This window comes from Polistes fuscatus, unplaced genomic scaffold (assembly GCF_010416935.1).
Source record: "Polistes fuscatus isolate 324 unplaced genomic scaffold, CU_Pfus_HIC Scaffold1, whole genome shotgun sequence".
Classification (NCBI taxonomy): Eukaryota; Metazoa; Arthropoda; class Insecta; order Hymenoptera; family Vespidae; genus Polistes; species Polistes fuscatus.
In genome coordinates, this window is record NW_025112997.1 from 15,476,244 (window position 1) to 15,498,615 (window position 22,372).

General features: G+C 32.1%; 1 protein-coding gene across 1 annotated transcript in view; it reads right to left on the reverse strand.

The window, feature by feature from the left end:
* The window catches only part of LOC122522183 (collagen alpha-1(XVIII) chain), a 200,575-nt gene that overhangs the window by 125,327 nt on the left and 52,876 nt on the right, over positions 1-22,372 (reverse strand). The window contains 2 exon segments of the mRNA XM_043643021.1: positions 12,722-12,997; positions 13,382-13,647. Coding sequence (XP_043498956.1) covers positions 12,722-12,997; positions 13,382-13,647 — 542 coding nt within the window.

Below are 22,372 nucleotides of genomic sequence, written 5' to 3' on the forward strand. Positions count from 1 at the left end.
TGTTTATGCTAATTCGGTGGCGCGTCGATCGCGTTTTAATCAGTCGAGACTCGATTGCATTTCGAGTGTCTACCATTGCGTTTGGAGTATTCACGTTGAAAGGCAGGATTTGTTGGCAAATTTCGAGAGTGGACGAGGCTGGCCGTGACGGTATTCGTTCGATTATCCATGAATTTGCGTCGAAGAGACGACGTTGTAGTTATTTATTAATCGTTATTTATTCGATTGCTTCGACCACGTTTTCCCGAAAATTTCCGAGAATTCTATGTCGATCATTTTAATTACCCAAGTGATAATAAAAGGAAACTATATGAATACGAGATTCGATGCAATTGAAATATCGTGTTATATTAATCTTTCAATATTATAATATCTATTAAATTAAAATGAAAATGAAAATAATGATAAAAAAAAGCCTATATAATCAAAAATCTTTTTATGAAATTTAACGAAGAATGCATTATTGCGTACACGTTAAATCATACATAAACATGTTAAATTAAATGTAATTTTTCAATCACATTTGTATTTAAATTTTAATTAACGTGTTCGTAAACGATCCTAATGTTTGATGGTTAAAATGATCGATACATCGTTATATTTACTATATATATGTACTTAATATATTGTAACAGAATTATCCAATAATCGATCATTTGAAAATAGAAAAGCAGCTAATAATCTTATACGATAAATTTTCCATGACATTATTGAAACATTCGATCGATAAGCTATTTATTTCTTGGCAGAATCTTTCGATATTGACTAGTTTACGTTTCGTATCTCAAACACATACGTATCTATCTTCCTTACGTTTTTCTTATGTTGTTAAAACACATAATGGTATAGCGTGACAAGGTTTGTCCTCGTTAGAAAGCAAGTTACTTTGTATGTTTCTCCTACAAGATCGCAATTGCTTATTTTTTCGTAGTGATGTAATAAAACTATGAGAAAGCCTTACGATAAATATCGTGCTTCTTATTTCTTTTCGTATTCAAAGTTTTCCGATCTTCCTCTTGAGTATCTTCTTTATCTTAATTTCAATTGTAACGTCAAGTAGTCACGAGAATCGTTCCGAGACAAAAAATGAATCTCTTTCTCTTTTTAGAAACAAAACAATGAAGGAAAAGTGAGCATGACGTTACTAATGTACTATATCAAAGAAAACTTCAGCTTTATCATTAGCGTAAGATTCCGCAGTACTTTTTCATGCTACGAATGTGAGATTTTATAATAAATTTTATTTTCCAACGACAAGTATTATCTCCTTTATTTTAAGATACATATAAAACGTAAACTACCGCTTGTAATTAAATTAACTTTTTTCTTTCCAGAAAAAATATCAAACATTACCTTGTTATCGAGAAAAGAAAATAATTTCTAATTTAAAAATTTCTTACCTATCTTCTTCATAATTAGTTTAATAATAAACACAAAAAATCGTAATTTTATTAATTTTGAATTCTACGATTTGAATAATAATATAAATTTTGTGTATAAAACCTAATGGATTTTGAAACAAATTTGCATTGATTAAACATTATTCATTTCGTAATATTGGAAATATTAAAATAAATAAATAATTAAACAAAAAATGAAACGTTGTAATAATTTAGAAAAGAAAAAGAAAAGTCAATTATGAAAGAATCATATCTGTTCAACGGCGACATGAAATTACAAAGTAGTCAGTTTTTGATAGGTTATCCTATTATTATTTTCCATTCGAATGAGTATTGCATTTCTCGCTCAATCGAGAACTAACGTTGATGTAATTAGGGTATCAGAAATAATAGGTCTAGGTCCTCGTGAAAAGGGTTGACTAGAACGGAGAAAAAAAGGATAAGGTAGAAAACTCTTTTACCGTCGAAGGTACGGTGTTAAATTTCTAAGTAGCCGGATAATTACTTTCGCATCGCTTCCGGTTTACCGCTCGCCTCAAGATTTCTTGGAGAACTTTGTAAGCCGTGCACGAGAAAGGAAAGTTTCCACTCTCGCGTTCGTGCTTTGGAACTCAAAGATCAACGTCGCGAATGTACGCTCAGGGCTCGTCCTCGCGCCTCCTTTTTGCTTTTTCTTACCTTCTTCTATCTCTTGGCTTTTGTTTTTGTTTTCCTTTGTTTTCTTTCTTTCTTTTTTTCTTTTTTTCTTTTTTTATTTTATCTGCACCCGATAGTTATTCTCTTCGCGCAGTTTCTAACGGAAAGAGTGTTTTTCCATGATAAGTTGCAAAAAGGTGTAAAAGAATGGGAAATAGTGTCTTCAAAATTGTTTTTCCTTTTATATTCTTTCTTTCTACAAAAATTTATTTTATTCTTACTTTATCTTTTAATCATTTCGAATTTTATTTACGGATACTCGCCATTCTAAAAAGTAAACAACGATTAACATTTCAAATATCCAGATATAGTATAAAGAAGTAATTAACGAAATAAAAACAGGATACTAAAAGCGGCATTAATTTGAACGAATTTCGAGGAGATTTCGAAGTAATTCAGTATTATCGGTCAATGGTAAATCGTTACGAGCATATTCGATATCGCAGAAATGGTTTTAATCGTTTCAGAAAAGCTGGTATAATATTATTCTCCGGATTAAATACTACATCGTTCGATCCGTACGTGACACTTTATTCGAAACTCGTATCGCGTTCCAACATTAACAGACTCTTTGTTTTTCCTCCTTTTTTTTCTATCAAAATAGAGTTAAAATTTGTGCAATTATAGAAGTATCCAAGTATGAACACTCTTCCTACGGAACTTGATAGAGGCGAGATTCTTCGATAGTTCCTCTTAAGAAGAAAGCTAAGAGGCCGCTGATCGAGCTACAACGAGTTCAACAGAATTTATTCGGAATCGATAATCAATTTACTATCCGTCGTTCGGAACAACAGTGCCGTCGTCACGTGACAGAGAGAAAACCGGATGGAGAGGTCGAACAACAGAGAGAAAATGAGGGGTAGCCACAGTGAAAAAGAGTGAAAAAGAAAGACACATAGAGAGAGAGAGAGAAAGAGAGAGAGAGAAAAAATAACGAGAGTGCGAAGCGAGATGGTATGAGTGAAAATGCAAATCGGTTGCGGCAAGAAAATAATCCGCGTCCATCAGTATTTAAATGAGTTCGTCGAAGAGGAAAGCAAACGAGAACATGGTATTGCCTTCGAAACTTATTTCTTTCTATGATCTTTATTAAATAATATAATAAATGAAAAAGAAAGGATTCCATATAAATAGTGATATGTCTCGGAAATGGACGTAATCGATATTTTAGAGTGAACCAGTAAATCAAAGATAAATTTTTAATTGCAGCTTTAAACTTTGTCCATTTAAATAAATCAGGGCTCATTATATAATAATTTATAGTAAATAGTGCAAAATAAATGTAGTTGTATATTCCCGTTTCAACTGACAGGGTTTTTTTAGAAAGGTTGTTTAGCTTGTATTAGCTACTCTGCATTTAGCGAAGTTAGCCAGGACCAGGAAGGTTCCCTTTTCCAGGAATTAAATGACGGCAATAATATGACAAGATAGGGATAATTATGATAAATTTCCTTCATTCCAGTGAATAGATTATCTCTTAATTGCTCGAGAGTGTACTGGAAGATGACATGGTGGTTAATCAATTTCAATCACCTCGGACTTCTATATCTTTTCGACTATTACTGTCAATGCCGGATATATGAAGGTGAATACTTGGGTGATATAACCATCCGCGGTGTAAGCTATATTATCGTCTTAACTTTTATAGGGAAAAACCCCAGATAGAGCCATGTCTAAGGGTGGTTTTGAAATAGGGACGGTAGGTTTCTCTGGTGGAAGATGATTATGCGCTTGTCTCTTTACTGAGGTGAATCTTTGTACTCACAATTACAGATTGCCCTTTTCCCAAGCTTTACGCTGGCAAATAGTTGAAATCATGAATTTTCAATTTTAATTGTTGATTATTAAACGAAGTCAAATTTTTCTTTCAATTAGACGTTAATTAAATGGTTATAGACACGTGTACGAACGAGCACAACAAATTATCAAGAATTTCAGATAATTTATTTCAATGGATGTTCCGGGGAATAAATGAGCGCGTTGAAGTGATGCAATGAAAGTTATTTATACAAGACGACTTATGTAAGTATCGAAACTTATTAAAGAACGTTCATCATTTTATAATCTCGTAATTATTTAATTAGTTTTATATTTAAAAACAACGAAACAGTCGTTCGAAAGACTATCTTATGTTTGTGAATTTTACACGCACGCACAAACATAACCACAACAAGATTGAAAAAGAAAATGTATTTTTAAGAGTAAAAAAAATAACATAATAATACTGAAATTTTTATACTTATAAATATAATTGAAAAGATTTGAGGAGTTAGGAGTATTATAGAAATAAATGAAAATAATATTAATATATCTAAAAGAACGTTATGGTCAAGATTAAACTCCGAATATACGAAGAAAATGTATAAGAGAAGCGTGCTCGATCGTCTGTGAAAATTCCATCACGAATTTTCTTTTCCTTAAGCAACAACGGCTCAAAGACGATAAGGGTAGCCGTTCGTCGAGCTTAAAATTCCATTGCAATTCTTCTAAAAATCGTACTGTTCTTAGGCCAAATTATTTTCAGAAATATATATGTAGGTAGATATGTAATATATATATACTTGCATAGAAACAAATGTATGTACAAATACATGGAAGAACACGTATACAAACAGAGTGGACGGGAAAAAACCCTCTCGGGAAAAGAAAATAAAGAAAAGAATCTGATGCAATGGCGAGTGCACGCGAGACACGGCCTGGAGGATCACAGGTACAATACCAAGACACTAAAAGAACTACAAAGAATCCGCTATGGGGAAAGACAATGAAGAAAAAACAAGAAAGATAGGGAAAGAAGAAGAAGAAAGTTAAAGAGAAACCATATAAGCTGGACAGAGAAAACAAAAGGATAAAAAGAAAGAAAGAGATAGAAGGTGTAGGAGTGGAACAGAAGAAAACACAAGTAGATAAAAAGAATGAAAGATAGAGAAAGAAAAGAAAGAAAGAGAAAAAGAGAGAAAAATAAAGAAAGAGAAAGAGAAAGAGAAAGAGAAAGAGAGAGAGAGAAAGTATAGGAATAGAGCTGAGAAAAATACAAGAAGGTAAAAAGAAAGAAGATGGAGAAAAAGAGAGACGAACATTACTAAAAGGCGTCGAGAGAGTAAGAAAGAAAGAAAATTTCTACGACGACGAGTAAAGCTACGTAGGAACAAAATTCTCAGGGCTCGACAAAAATTCCCAACTCTTCTGGAAATATTAGAACGATCATTTTATAGAAAGCTCATTGTTGGCCAAACTACTATACTGTTTCTTACTACATCTTTATTTTTTGTTTATTTCACAAAGTAATACCTTAATGTAAGGGCTTGGTAAGGTCTCCCTTTAAAAACTGCTAATTTCACGCAATGACGTAATCTCTTCGCGTCTCGTTGCGGTAGGAATATAATTTTATCGTGAGCTTGCACGAGCGTGTAAAGGGTGAAATTGCTTCTCTTCTCAATCGACAATCTAGTGCTTACGATAGATATTCATTTACAGTGTATTATGTAAAAGGTTATTGCTATTGAATATTCCATTCCAATTTAGATGTATTAATATGAATATATATATGCATATGCATTAACTGTGTAAGTATTATAATATTATATTGAAGTTGTATGATTGTACGATAAATGATAATATAATTATTGAATTATTGATAATTACAAAAATGCAAATTATGTCTTAAATCTTAAGCGTATCGTAAAAAGAACACGTCAACTTAGCCAATAAAAACCAAAAAGTAAACGAAAATTGAGAGAATATTATATCTACTAAAAATTTGCTAACCAGCATAATACATTTTCCCGAGAAAAAAAGAGGATCGTAAAATCTACATGTACCTACTCTCGATTGTATGTATGTACATGTTAAATCGATGTCTACCGTAATAAAATTATGTAGGATACGAAATTTGACTTTACAAACGTCTAAATGTTGCAATGAAGTAATCTTTATTTTTCTCTTTTACCTGCGTAAAAGAAAAAAGAGAGACAAAAGTAAAATACACGTACACACATATCGAGAATCGTCGAAAGAACATCGGTGCTTTTATTCGCGTCATAACTGAAACTTCGTCACCTTTTTCGCACTTTTATAGCACAATCCTCGTTTTCTGACGCGAGAACACGATGTGCATATCCATATCATCTTCCTTACGTTTCCAACAAGTAAAATGTATTTCTGTTACGAAAGCAAGACCCCTACGCTCTACTTGCGTTTCCCCAGACGAAATCTTTCGGACTATTCTTATCGCAAGATTCCCATCGTAAAGACGAAACGTTCTCTTTCTTTTTCTCTCCACCGTTCTTATCTCCTTCTAGAGTTTCTTCAAATACTTTGAGAATCCACAACTTCTTGAAACTTCAATTAATTCATCTAACTCGAATAGAAAATTGTGAAGTTGATATCGATAAGGGGAAAGGTAATTAAAGGAAATTCAATAAAATAGAAAACGATCGATTGTATCGGATTTTCGATAAACTCTCTTTTTCGTATTTTTCGAAACAATAAATGTGAAAACAAATAAAATAATATAATAGAATAAATATCGATTATAGGCATCGATAGGGTAGGAAATGATCCTATCGACTTTATTATGTAATGAGTTTTAATTCAATTCCAACAACATTTTTAAGAAATTTTACCATAGGTGATATTTTTATCGATATATAAAATATTTATATGTAACGGGAAGTTATTATTATTATTATTAGCTGGCTTTAGGAGCTCGAAATTTCATTGTCGCAAATATCAAATCCCGCTAATGTTTCGTCCCTGCACAAGATCCCCCATTTGCAATTCTCGTACTCCATTTTGTTAAGACCTTTTCTAATATTGTCTTTCCACATAACTTATGGTCTAACCAATGGTATTTTACCATTAAGTCTACTACTTATTATTTTATACGCAGTTCGATAATTATCCATACGCGCCACGTGACTTGCCCATTTAAATCGACAAGATTTTATAACTTTAACAATATCCCCTCATCGCGTTTTGAGCCGATTATTTTTCGAAGTACTTTACTTCATGCAATATATAATAAAATATCCGAAATTTTGTCTTGTTTTGTAACGTAAATGGCAATGATTTGCTGCCATAAATGATTACCGGTAAGATAATCATTCTTTATCTAAATGGAAGTTAGATAAGTAAAATGATAGAAAAGCTCAGAGGGGGTTGATTGCGAAGTTCGTTCGATCGTACGACGGCAAATGGAAATCACACTCGTAAATTAATTGATGCGGTTCTCGATTCAACGCACGGAAAAGCACAAAGAGAACTCTCGTACGACTCCCTATCTTGACATCAATGACGGTACTCTTGAAATAATGGTACGATGCCAAGAATTAGATAGATCGAAGGCGAGAATTTAAATGACTTTAAAAGAGAGGGGAAATTCGAACGAAGGGAGAAAGTCATGAAACGGTTCAAGAGAGAGAAAGAGAAAATTCTCTTTAATTCTCTCATCCTTTCTCTCTCTCTCTCTCTCTTTCTCTTTCTCTCAGTTGTCGCCTCGAATAAATTATACTACACACTCGAATAGCTAGCTTTCAACGAGAAAATTTATTATATGTCGTTTGCTTCGGGGATACAATGGGTATCTCGTTTGTAGGATACTTTCCTTACTGCAAATATTGCCTCGTTAAACTTCGAGAAAGAAGCTTGGGTCTCCCTCTCGACTCGCTTAAGTGTATATTTCGAGAGTTGAAAAAAAAAAAGGAAGGAAAGAAAAAAAAGACAAGAAAAGAGAGAAAGGATTAGAAAGTAAGGTACACCGTGTCGTCGTTGATTAATGGTCTGAAACGTGCTCGTAATTTCGAGCGTAGGAGTGCTTATTAAAAAGCAGAAACGCTTAACTTGAGAAAAGAGAAACAGCGAGGAAGTAAAGTGTGATTCGGTATAGCGCGTACGTGGTAAGGCAGCTTTGGTAATGCTGATGGTAGTTGTAAGGATAGTGGTGAAGCATGAATCGCATCCGGTCTCTCGTTCTTTATTTAATCCTCGCCTTCTTCCGTAGCACGTCGTCTATTCATTGAATTTTACAAACAGCCACATTCGCCTTTTTAAATGAACAAGATATGTATTTACTCGAGTCTCGAGTTTAATCGATAGATCGTGATAGCATGAAAAAGTATTTAAATAAAAGGAATTACTTTTACTAATTAATTTTATATATTTTCAAATATTAAAGGTAATTATTTGAAATCCAATGGGTTCTTTTAAACGTATAGTTTTACCAATTAAAATATTTTCTCGTTGTAACATCCTAAATTTTGTCTTGTATTATAATTTTAAATTATATAAGATAACTTTGATTATTATAATATTTTCTTTTTAATATTAAACAAAGTCTAAAAATTGGGTTGTCTATATTGTCATCAGTTTGCCTATATAATACATACGCATATATAGATGCATATGCAAACGACTCAACATTTGATTAAAAAAAAAGTCAAACAAAGAAAGTTAAGTTTCACGAAACTCGGCCAGGTGAACTCACCCACGTCAAATATAAAATATGCACGCTCTGTTTATTGTCATTTTGTCGTTCATAGTCCTTATTCTTTTTCTTTCATTTCCTTCCTTCCTTCCGGTGGTGACGCGTTCTCTTAATTTATAGAGATTAGTCCGGACGGAAAAAGAAGTTGCGATTCGTACGAGCTCGAACAACTACCAAACTTTCCTGCCTGGTGTTCCACTATTATTCCGAAAAGATATCAAGAAATAAGCTGTGAGAGGAGGAGAAGAAGAAGAATAACTAATTGTAAAAGTCAAACAGGCGAAAGAAAAGAAGCTACGAGATGGGAACACTTGCAAACAACCGATGACATAATCCCGAAGGAACAACATTATTAACTTGATGTCTAGGGGAAAGAGAAAAAATGAATTTGCGAAGTTAACACGTTTGATGTTACGACTTTAAGTATTGAGAACAAAACGTACGATTATATTCGTTTTCAAAAAAGAAAAGAAAAAAGAAAAAGAAAAACAGGAAAACAATTTCAATCCTACTAATACATACTTTTTTTTATTTATAATTCTATTTACTTTTGCTATCTAAGTGACAACGATCACGATATTCTTCGTTGTTTTTTCCTTCTATTATTATTGTGAAAAAAAACAAGATAATAGAAAATCGGATAAAACGAAATATGTACTACGATATACATGAAGGTAGGTAAATTAAAAGCGTCAGAGCCATGGCGAAAATATCAATTCCAACGAGTGAAATTAATCGGTACGCTCGGCCAATTTATTCGCTCAAATAATCCGCCACAAATTGAACGATATTCCTGTTAATACGTCGATACGTTCACCGTACGAACGAATTGTGACACTAAAAGGATACGCTGCAATGACCATTTCGAGTTTCTTGCGTTTGTACCTTTTGAATAATTTCATTCTTTACTCTCTTTTCGTATGCTATCTATACGAACCTATATCTTTACGATTTTAAATCCTACGAAAGAGAAAGAGAAAGAAAGAGAGAGAGACAGAGAGAGGGAGAGAGGAAAAAGAAAAACAAAAGAACTAATGTAAAATTAAGAAGGAAAATAAAAACAAAAACAAAGAAGAAAGCTTTCTTTATTATCTACATTAATACGTTTTTACGAACTTTGTGAAATGCAATGATATTAATCTTTTCTTATAAAAAGCGAAACACAGAAGAAGAAGTATATATATAATACGAAAAAATAAAGAAACCAAAAAAGTAGATGTGAGTTAATTAAAATAGGTGATATAACGTTGAATCTTGAATGAAAATCAAAGTATCAATACTATAATTTTAATTTTAAAATGATAGTATCAATGCTATCATTTTTAATTTTTTTTTATTATTCTCTCATACATTTTTGTCTCATTACGCTTATAAACGATTGCACGGTTCGTGAATTTTGTTGGATTTTATTGCGATAAAACACAGCATACCTGGCTGGAATAACATAAACCGATTTTTATATGAATCAACAGATATATCAACAATTTTAATAAAATATTTGTAAATTTGCCCAGAATGCGTTGAATTTTGTTTGCGCACTGGTATTTAGATGTTTTTCCTTTTTTTTCAACTTTCATTTCGCATAACTACTTTCAAAAGCTTAAACGAATTTTGCCTTTTTAATTGTTCGTGTTTTATGACAGAAGAAATAAAAAAAAATAAAAGTGGTCTTTTGGAAAATCCATTGTGGATGATAAAAAAAGGAATTTCAAATATACCATTAACTTGTATTTAAAGAGAATATATGCAATACTGTAAACGATAATCTGGTCTTTTCTCAAATATTCCCATAGCTGATCGTTCGAAATTGACAGTAAAAATGTATCATCTTAAAAAGTCATCTTTCTTTTTGATCGTAGAACTAATATCAACATCTTTAACCGTTTGAGTCCCAGAGGCTTTTAAAAAAGCACGGTCGAAAAAGCCCGAAAAGCACAATAGCGCTTCTCTTAATCGAGTGGAAAAGATTCCAAGCAGCGCAATAGTGCTTGTTTAATACTACTTCGACAGTCAGTGACGGCACCGTTATTTGTCATAGTGCTCGAAATGTACTAGGATTTTTCGACAAAACATGGAAGAGCGCGATCGCGCTCCTTGAGACTCAAAAGATTAAGAATAATTTGAAAAACAACATATTAATAATAATAATTATAATAATAAACCCTGTGGGATAGCAGGATCAAAATACCTTCTTAATAATCCTTACTGGTAAGATACGACTAGAAGGAAAAACCGGAAAAAATGGAGAAAAATAAAAAAGAAGAAAACGTACAGAAGCGTTTCCTAAGCTTCCCTAAGGATAGAAAACTAAGACAGTACACGGAATGAACAACGAAATGAATGAAAATGTCATGCATTGTTTCTACATAGAGACAAAAATAGAAACAATTAAATCAGAATAATGGATCCACCAACATAAGTAGGAAAACCTATTCATATTTCATTTAAAAAAACCTATATGAATGGGGTAAAACCGAGTAAACCGAATGACCGAAAATGAAAAAAGTAATAATAACAATAATAATAAAAAAGACTTATAATTAGATTTCTTTTTAAATCGAATAGTGACAAGCATTAATATACTGACGTCAGACTGGATGTTTTGCTAATAAGCTCACCCTCATGCATTTATCCATTTGTACTTGAATAAACAAATTGACAAATGCTGACAATTCGGTTTTTCATCTCTTTCCTATAAAATATATTACACTAGAACGATTCATGATAACGAGATCGATTAAACGAAGATTAATATTTTCGATAAGAAATGACGGAAAATTAATTCCGCTTTTTGGCATCTCTAAACACAGGTGCTCTGGATTTAATGTTAATACGAGTACGAAAGAAATAATCGATTCGCAGACTAAAATATGGGAAGTTTGGTTAAATTCATCGTGCGAACGTATCCTATTAATTATAGTGTCACTACTGCAGTATTTCGTCGTACCAATAGAACGTAATGTAATTATAACAAAATGTTGACCAGAGCCACGTTGCAACAATTACTGGTGGCAACTAATTAACAAAGGTTTCGCATGAATCATTTGTACGACTGAGCCCGTACACTGTTTAAAGCGTGGCCATTTACTCGAGAATCACAATGCGTCTCAAATAGAAACTAATTGTCATAGCTAGATAATTCGCGGCGTTACCGTTGCCATTAACGTGTTTCCTATCGACTATTGTATGGATTAAATCATCGTGGATAGCTTCGTGACACTCAGCAAAGCCAATGAAGACACATTTAACGATTAATCGTCAATCTACAAAATATTTTGCATATGATTATTACTTACCCTATATTTTATGTATTTTTAATGTATTGCGTAATATTTCAATTCCCTCGTGATATTTGACTTTTAATATTTTGTACGGTTATATCAATTTTGAAGTCAGATTAATCAAAAATAACGGCACAGGGAACGAAATTATTATATGCATTACCAAAATGAAAATAAAATATGAAATATTTTATTCCAAATTGATTGATTCGTTTTATTAATTAAATTTATAGTATATATGGCAATATACACACACATCACTGATAATGTCAAAAGCAAATACGTTAACGAAAGTTCTTGGGGTTTGTTCGACACAATAAAATCGATAATCTTGATTCATCGATCATTCAACTTTTGACAAGACAAGACTTTAAGTAGAATTTTAAGTTCTTGAATACTTTTATTTTATCACGAATCTCAAGGAGTCTGATGGACGACGTTGCTAAGTTAGACTTTTATTTTTCGTTTAAAATTCGATTCGAGTACTTTTATATTAATAATAATATTAGACATTGAGCAGATGAATTTGTAAAATTATAATAAGTAAGTATAATTGTGCATTTACAAACAAAAATTATGAGATTTTCTCTACATTCTTATTTATTTATACACATTTTTTTTAAATGGGTTGTTCCATACAAATTTTAATATTCCTCGTCTAGAGTTCTCTCACTCTATCTCCACATATGAAGTTTTATTTTCTTTCACTTGTAGATCATGGCCAATTTGAACCTTTTCTTTTTAAATACTCGCGTTACGACGAGACTCGTGAATTTTAAAGACAGTTAAAATCATAGCATTAAATTTTTGAAGTCAATTTTTATAATAAATAATTCGATAATAATATTCAAATGACTTACGTCGTATCTCTCCTGAATATGTGGTCCAGCTTGAGCCATGTAAAGTGTACTAGCAGTATCGAAGACTAATTCCAAGGGAATCCTAGTTACCCTCTGTCTGGCCATTTCATGACAATTCAAATATAAGGTGACATCGGAGATAGACACTTTAATGACGATTTTAGACCATTTCTTCGTTAATTTTGGCACAGTGAATTTGGCAACTTCCTCTGAAAGGGAATGCTCATCGGAATTCGTGTAAACCAGTGAAATGTTCTGATTAGAGCCTGGACCATCCTTTAAAAAAACAGATGGGAAAAGAATATTATCAACTTTTAGTTTATATATTAAAACAAAAATTTACAATTTTAAATATAATTAACACGTTGATTAGCGTGTGACGACGCCAGCGGGTCGCAATCAAATGTTATTTTTCCACTAACCTGATGTGACAGGCTATTCAGATATGCTTTGACACCAAAGTAAAACATTCTTTAATCATACGAGCATAGATAAAGTTTTTTGTTTCAATCTGTTAGGTAGAAATTAGTATTGCGATAAACAACGTGTTAATTAGGTTTATTAGGTTCGTTAAAATTTTATACGAAGAATCCAACGATAAAATACTACAAAATTAAAAATGAAATAAAATCTTACTATTTGATATAGTTATTTAGTTACCGAAATTCGAATGCCCAATTGCACTACAGTTTCGAAGGGATTGAGAACTGCAAAGAGGTAGCTAGTCCTGAAGGATATTGGCTTAAAGATAGCTACTAGGGTAAACTCGGCTGGCAACTTCTCAGGAAGATAGAGTCTATAGGGTTGTTTCACTTCAGACCCAGGTCGGAAACCAAAAGCCGGAAATCCGTCGAGGCCATCGTCGATATAAAAATTCTGATCGTCCGTTGACGTCACAGAAGTTACCAGCAGATCGTAAACAGCCTCTGAAATAAATAATTACACATATTAGTATAGGTAGTTTTATAAATTAAAATGAAAATTTGGTATGTTGATATCAATTTAATTAATAATCGTTAGAGAAAGGCAATCAAATACAGAAGGATAACATATTTCGATATTGACATTCAACGTTAATTATTTCGTTCTCTTTCCCAATGCTACTTTGCAAATACTGCTTCTACAGTAAATTGAAATCATTTATTTTCTATCACAGATCGTTAATACGACCAATCGATCTCATTACGTATTTTAATTTCAACATTATTCCAATAAAAATTTTTTTGAAATAAATGTTTGAGTTGAACTTATGCGGTATCGAAAATAGTAAAATTTACGTCACGTTTATTTCACGTAAATTGTTTGAAGGTAGTTGAAGCACCGCAAATAATATATCACCGTAACTATACCAATCCAAGCGGTAGACCAGGCACATTATTTTACTGCGACAATTTGCAACTTGTTTCCGTATTCGTAGCCACGCATCAATGAGGATACTCAAATCCAAGTGGATATACCTTGAGGAAACTTTATAAAACACACTTAACGCTAAAGGTAGGTAGAATATTATTTTAGAGAAACATTCAATTAGTTTAAATACTCCATAAGGAATTCTTGAACATCCCTCTATCATTTTATATTTCTTGGAATTCGAAATATTAAGTATCTATGAATATTTCTGCGAAAATATCCAAATTTGTATTAATAAGCCATTTGACGGAAAAGTAAAGTAATAACTGATTAAAACTTCCGCGTGAAAATATTCTTGCTATTATCTAATTAAAGTGGATGTTTTTTGCTACTATCTGTTATTTATTGCATATAAGTCGTAGTACTATTCGTGCAAAGGCTTTCGAACATTTTGAGGCATCGAATATCTCAATTATTTTGACATCCGTTGTACGTACGTAAAATGACGTGTTATTTAACGCCAACAACGATCTATAATGATGAAATATAACGTTCCCTCGATGATTTGGTATTTAATAATTTAGCGGACATACAGAGAGCTCGCCATTTTATGTCATATATCATACGCACTTGTGTCACGCGATACACAGCTACGTAGGTGAGAGCACCGATAATCGATATTTATTACCTCGCAGTAAGCCCGACCTACACGTTCAATTAGGAAGTACTTTTAAAAAATTTAAGATAGTTAAAAGTAGTTTATTTTTTGTTAATTTTTTATTTTCGATTATATATATATATTTGCTCTCATTAATTTATTATCCATCTAAAAATAAATTATAGCCAAGATCAAATTAAACGAAAAAAGATTTGACTTAATTTTTTTTTATATTCCTAAATTAATAACATTCTTAAAATGACAAAAATGTTTAACTTTTATATAAATATATATCACCACTATGCATCAGTAAATGTATTTAAAATTTATATATACGTATATATTTAAAGTTACAACTTATCTAGAATGTATTAATTATATATTTATAGAAATTTGTGCAGAGAAATCAAAGATTTCAATGCTTGACGAGATCATTGCAATACCGGAGACTTGATCGCTGGCACAAACAAGGTTTGTGAACTCCACGACTTATATACTTCCCTGATATTGTCCTCTATGTCATATTGAAATTACCGCGAAGAAAAGCATCGTTTTTAAATTCATATAATCGAGTTAAACTATATTCTTATGAAATAAGATCAAAGTATACGAATTTATGAATCTAACCGTCGTGAAAATATAAGACAAATTTTTATGTTTTAAATTTTACTAATAGATCTAACTAAAATACTATTTTTTTGTGAATCTTCACTTTTAATCATTTTTTATCTATCACTACAACTTGATATTTTATCGACAAGTATTATCATGTGTAAATTTTCGTTTATGGTTAAAAATAAACAATCGACAGAAAACAGTTCTTCTTTCTTTTTCTCTCCTATCCTCTTCTTTTATTTACTTATATTATCATCTTCTAACTCTTCATCTTTATCATTTATTTATTTTTTTCACCAATACGAATACAAAGTGTATATTAATTTGTTTTCCTTGTTTTCTTTTGTCATTAGTGTTACCTTATATTAATATTACTCGTTAAGAAACAAAATCAACGAGAGGGGGGGTGGGAAAGGGAGGGAGGGAAACCGAAACAAGAACACTTTCCGAATAATTATTCACTTCGGAATATTGTATTGCATGTTGGGCACGTCTCGTTTCTCCACATTTCAGAACAATATGTTACATCCAAAGTTTGATGTATGCGGAAAGTGATTTACACGAGCGAATACAATATGAGTAAATCCAAAAAACATCACATATATACACACCACAAGTATATAAATTTGTTTTTTTAATGATCCGTTACATATCTATTACTATATATAATACATACAGAATATTTGCGAAAAATAATTAATTCTTTTGTAATGTTTCGATAAAATTATATTTTATTACAAAGTGTTCTTAAAATGTGTCATACGCAAAACGTACAAAGCATATTAAAAAGTACAGTTAAACAGGAAAAAAAAATGGAGGAAAAAAAAGGGGAAAAAAAATATTCTTTGTTCGGTAGCGTTCAAAATAAATGAAATCAAATCCGGTCCGTTGCGCGCTAATGCAAATTGTCATACCGAGAATCCATTTTAACTTTCCACCAAGCAAAAAGTACATACTTTTGCGTTAATATTCCAAAATTTTGCAAAATCACGGAAACGACATTGTACGTTTCTCGATGCAATTCAGCTATACATATTATATGTACGTCCGTTACGCAGGCAAAATAGGATAATAGGATACCGACGCCGACGGTAGGAAGCACTCTTCCGTTTCAGCAAGTTTCCAGAGCTTTCCCGTGGGACCGAGCTTTTCTTCGGTTCAGCGAGGCAGCGCTTTTGCACAATTTCCACAGGAGACTCGTTTCCACGACGGCAAATCGATCGTCGTACATTTTAATTCGATAGATCAACCGTATGCAACGAGTAAGAACATTTCATGCAACTCGACTGTTTTCTAAGATCAAAGAATACTCTCTTCATTTTGAAAGCATTCCAAATTAAAATCACATTTTTATTTGGAAAAAGGGAATTTATGACATAACAAAATAGATGTAAATAAAAAGTGTATGCAACTTTATATATATATATAATTGACTCATTGATATTTATTTCTCATTTTTAATTATTTCATTATGAATTATCATTCAAGGTTAAATAAAGAGAGTAGAGAAAATCATTGAAATATGTTTTTTTATTTATTCAAATCGTTCGTCCAATGAAAAAACTTTTTATCTTATTGTCAATTCGTAATATAGCATGATCTATTTATAATTTATTCGCCTCTTTCGACAGTTTCATAAAAAAGGGCAAAATGTTGGATTGACATTCTAAAGTAAGTTAAGGAATATTTTTATTTTTCTTATATTTAATATCATGAAATTTCAAAGTATGTGAAAACTACGATAGAAAGTTCTCCCAATAAGGAACAAGCAAGCAATGATAGAGAAAAATGAAGAGATATAAGGAAAAAAAAAGATTTTTCCATCAAAAAGTTTGAAAGCATTGAGTAGATACGAAATTGGTACTGCCACGTCAACGACTCTAACTTTTTCTCTTATTTACCGAATCGTTTGTTATCATTCCGAGAAGTGCAACACCTTAGAGAATTCTGATTCTTGAGGCTCATCGTTACTTTTAAAAAATCACAAAAGTTTCAAAGAAAGATTTAAATTTTCATTTCTACAGATAGTATGTGAAATCTATAAAAGAATGTTATACGATTCACCAAACGTGGAAACTACTAACGTACATTTTTGTTAACGTTGAAAACCCATTGGAAATAATTTCCCACGAATTTACTATCTTATATACCATGCAATTTTACTTACGTACGTTTTCTTTCATTATAAGAATGTAGTAACAGACGAGGGAAGTAGTAAAAACTACTGACAACATCTGTCACCCTATTTATTCATACTTTTTCTCGAGTAACAACATTGTCAGACACATTTTTATAGAGCTGAAGCAACACTTGCATTTACTATTTCTTATATCATGTTAATAGTAATCCTCATTCGTACTTATAAATTTATGTATGCCTCATAAAGATTATATTGTGTTGTATTGTAAGGTTGACTGATTAGTGAAAACTTCGAACATTCATTAGATTCTTCATCTTATAAAAAGACACAGAATTCAATCATTACTGTAAACTTATACTTTTACTTTTAATACTTTCATAATTGTACTGTTAGTAAAATTAAAATTGTACAATTATGATTGTGCTCTATACTAATATCGTGATTATTTCCAGAAAATATCAAAATACACTTCCAATCATTATAATGGAAAATTGTGTTATCTTACCATCAAAACAACTCTTTTCAATCTTTGAAAGTACACGCGTTTTCCAAAGATTTTACTCTTTTCCGTAAATTCTCTTCGAACGAAATAAAAGAATAAAAGTTGAATAGCAAAAGAAACAAGGACGAACGAGAGCTGGAGGAAAAGTCGAAAATATGCTTTGAAAAGTCGCGAAGGAGCAAGCTAGCGAGAAGATGGTAAAAGCTGTAAACGAAATCAGATTAGGAGAGATTGCGGTCGGAGTTTTGCTTCGAAAAGGGCCACGAGTAATCGTCGAGAAAATGTTCTTAGGTGGAAAGAAAAACAGATGCAAGGCTTGAAAACGACGGGGAGAGTTAGCGGGAATCGAGTTTGGAAGAAATTTTTCTTCGAACTACCGTTTACTACAGAGAGAGAAAGTGGGGAAAAAGGAGAAAGGGAGGGAGTTCTGTTTCTTCTTTAAAAGCTGCCGCCCTGTGACGTGCGTGGAATTTTCAGTCTGATTGTGAGTAGTAATCGAGCGTTTTTACCAGGCACAGCTTTGCTTCTCGTTTTCGCCTACAGATGGCGCCAGAAAGATCGTCTCGTCTGCCCAGTTACCAACCGTATCCTACTTTACTATTCTATCCGGCCAATAACGCGCTTGAAGAATTTTTTCTGCTTCCGTCCCTATTCTATAGAATATTTCATATTCTATATACATATATATATATATATATATATATATATATATATATCTAACAAATTTTTCGATCAGAAATACAATTTTATCTAACATTATTGATTGCATTTACCTGGATCAATGTTCCATTTCTTATTTTCAACGATTAAACAATATTCAACAATATCGTAGATATATCCTATAGAACTAACAAATACATTCAATATAAGCAATAAAGAAAGTAAATAATTGCTAAATATACTGAATTTCAAGAGTTGTATTCGTTCGATTATCGCATTCGTTTACTAGTAACAAAAATAAAAATGTTTACTGCTCATTATAAAGATCGATCTATTAACGGAACGATGAAAACAGGAGAGAATGTTATTTTACAGAAGAAAGGAGACATGTCTTGGTGATGTAAAGTTTCTTCCATGATCCACGTTACATTTTACTTTGTCTTATCCACCTTGTCGGGCTCATCTTTCCTTATCACTCTTCTTATAATCCCCTCAACGTTATCCTGTTTCAACAAACTTGCATCCGCTTCCATGGTCTTTGTTGTGTCTGACAAGAGACAGAAAGAGAAAGAACAAGACAAATTCGAGGAAAGGCTTCCGCAAGCAAAAGAAACTTCGTCCAGCTTCAAAGCCGGCAGACAGATGTTGTAGACTTTTATTTACTCGGAAAGTTACGTTAATTGTTTCAGAACTCGACTCTGTCTGTCCTTCTCTCTCTTGCTCTGTTTCTCGAATCTAGATCGAAGTAGCTGTGATGGCGCGAGAGCGTTAATTGGCAACGGAACTACAATTAAACGTGTCTCGAATCAAAGTTCATACGGGTTTCTTATGAAACGAGTACGCTTGAGTAGTTTTTAATAATTACGTAGATACCTTTTGAAGCAATGAAAGATTTAATAAGAAGTAAAAACTACCCTCTTTAATTAATATATATCTTTTTTAATTAAATCAATGAAAAATAATGAAGAAATAAACACATGTATAAAACGATGTGATATATTTAATAAGGAATAATAAAATAAATGGCAACATCTTGATATCTCGTAAAAGAATAAACTTTTATTAGTAGAATCTCTCAAAGGAGGAAATAATATTCGAACTAAAGATAAATGACGCAGGACGAATGAAAACAGTGTAACATAAACATATTCTTCCGATTCTCTCGGGGGAATACTTATCCGGTAAAAGACAAGTTAAGACGAGAGTTTACTTTCGCGCATGGACGAACAAAGTTCGATAACGATGAAAAGGGAGAATGAGGATAGTGGTATAGTGGTCGATGCTTGTAGTAGTATTACCCGAGACAGTAGCTTCAATTTCGTCTCACGTTACACGAGTTTCCATGTATTTCGCGGTTGAGATAGGGTGCCTTCCCCTCAAGGCATTTCACGCATGAACAGACCTTTATTTACTCGTACTCTCGACTGAGGAGTAGGCAAGCGTCGGACTTACGAGACGGCAGGTACGTAAGAAGGAGAAAGAAAGAAAGAAAGAAAGAGAAGAGAAGAGAAGGCTTCTCGAGTCCTAAAAGGGCGCGAGGACCGTTGTGTAAATTCCCTGGAGGGACTCCTGGGTAAAACTCCTCGTTGATTTAGGCCGGCTTTTGTCATTTTCTCTACTCGACAACGGTACGAGAAGAATAAGGAGAGAGGAAGAAAGAAAAAGAAGAAGAAAAAATTCCAAGTAAGCCTGACACTTAATTCGTCCTTGCAAAGAAGAGTCCTAAAGGAAACGTGCGAGGTATTAATTGAAAGTTCGTAATTGGAGTGGCTTCTCGTTAGATATGATATCTCTTGAAGATTGAAAAGATTTTATTTTCTATATTTTTTTCTTTTTTAATTATACATAGTCGAGACAAACAATGTGTTATTTAACCATTTACGTATGCAGAAATGTAATGAAATAGTGTATCATTAACGTTTACAAATTTCAAGTGAGTTTTTTTCGTTCTCACACCTTGTAGCTATCTAAAGGTCTTTGAAAGTGTCCCATGGGCACGCGAGAAAGAGTATAAATCTAGCTTTACGTGAGATATCTGTCATCGTCCTACTGCATTATGTGCGATACTGAATTATGCTACTATAACAGCCTTAAGGGAATACTTCGATTGACGTATAAAATGTATTATAAACGAGTATCGCTTAATCTCTTGTAATTCCACATTTCAAAAAAATAAAAGCAAAAATACCGGACGATACTGGTGTTTTTGTTTCCTTTAATTTAATAACATTACTTTAAAATCTATTTCAAGTAAATCAAACAGTCAGTAAAATGAAAATTCCTTTCTGTATATATCTGACTATAAGGAACGCTGTATAATCTTACAAATTCTGTTAAATTGGATATTGATGGTGTCTTCGCTACTATACATACATATCAAGAATATTGTATATATCTATATATTCTAAAATAACGTTCCATCTTTGCCTGAAGCATCGTTACCTTAACATGGATATTCGAGGCGATGAAACAACATTTTGCATTCATGATAAAGTTCCACAATCATCTTCGATCTTTCATACGTTAAAATAATCAGATAAGTTTATTTGAAAAAGGAAATAATAAGAAGTAATTCATATATTTACTTGATTCAAAATTATTCACCTTATTACTAGATTATCAATTATTTCTAATACTTTTTCTTTACAACAAATAGCCCAACAATTCTGTTTAGAACAAGTGTAAGAAAAAGTTACAAATTTTAATATTAAATTCATTAAAAGTTTTTATTAAATAAATAATTAATATATTTTAGCGTGAAATATCTTACAATTAGTTGATATGTCCATTATAATATTTCGGTAGTTAATATATATATATTGTAAAAAGGAAATTTATTTGCGAAAGAAAAGCCTCGAATGGAAGGCAAGCAATACAGCCAATCAGGATGATATCGGCGACCGACATCGTGGCTCCAACGATATCCTCGCAATTATTTTCCCCTGGTTCATTGTTCGGCTTGCTTCTTACGAACGAACGACACAAAGCCTCTCGCCTCGATATTCGCCGATGATAAATGGCACCGCTAAAAAGAATCATCGCAAGAGGATCTTAAGCGCGCGGGCACCCGCTCCAAGGCAAAAGAGGATTTTCAAGATAGTAGTGGTCCTCGTTGGCACAGTAAAGTACGTTGAAAAGTTGTAGTAGCCAACACGCCGGAAGTTTTATTTCCGTCTTTTGCCAGTGTTTTTTTCAAGAGAGAATTTCACGGCACAAGAAAAAATAAATATTGTATTCTTTTTACAACATTTTTCATCGTTGTTCAGTCTATTTTTTTTATTTTCTCTTTAAGAATTCTTAAATTTTTATATAACTTTAAGTATTTAATTTTGATAATTAAATATTAAATTTAAAATTAAAATTAAAAGGTTTATTATTATTATTATTATTATTATTTATAGTGTAATACTTGCCATAACTGTTGGATTAATTAAACGAATAGTTTAAAAAGAACTATATTTCGAAATATTGAAATATAATACACGTGAAAAAATAATTATTTTCTACTTTTATTTTAGAATTCTATGTGACCCAATTTCGAATCCAATTTAAATGAATATGTTGACATTTTCTAACCATTCTTTCTATTTTTTTTGTTTTCTCTTTTCCACCTATCCGTTTTCTTTTCTATCGTTCTTTCTTTAAGTGAAAAACAAAGAACGGATTTAATCAAAAAAACTTAGAAAGAAAAGACGGTTGCCTTTTTCGGTTCGCCCGACTTTTCTC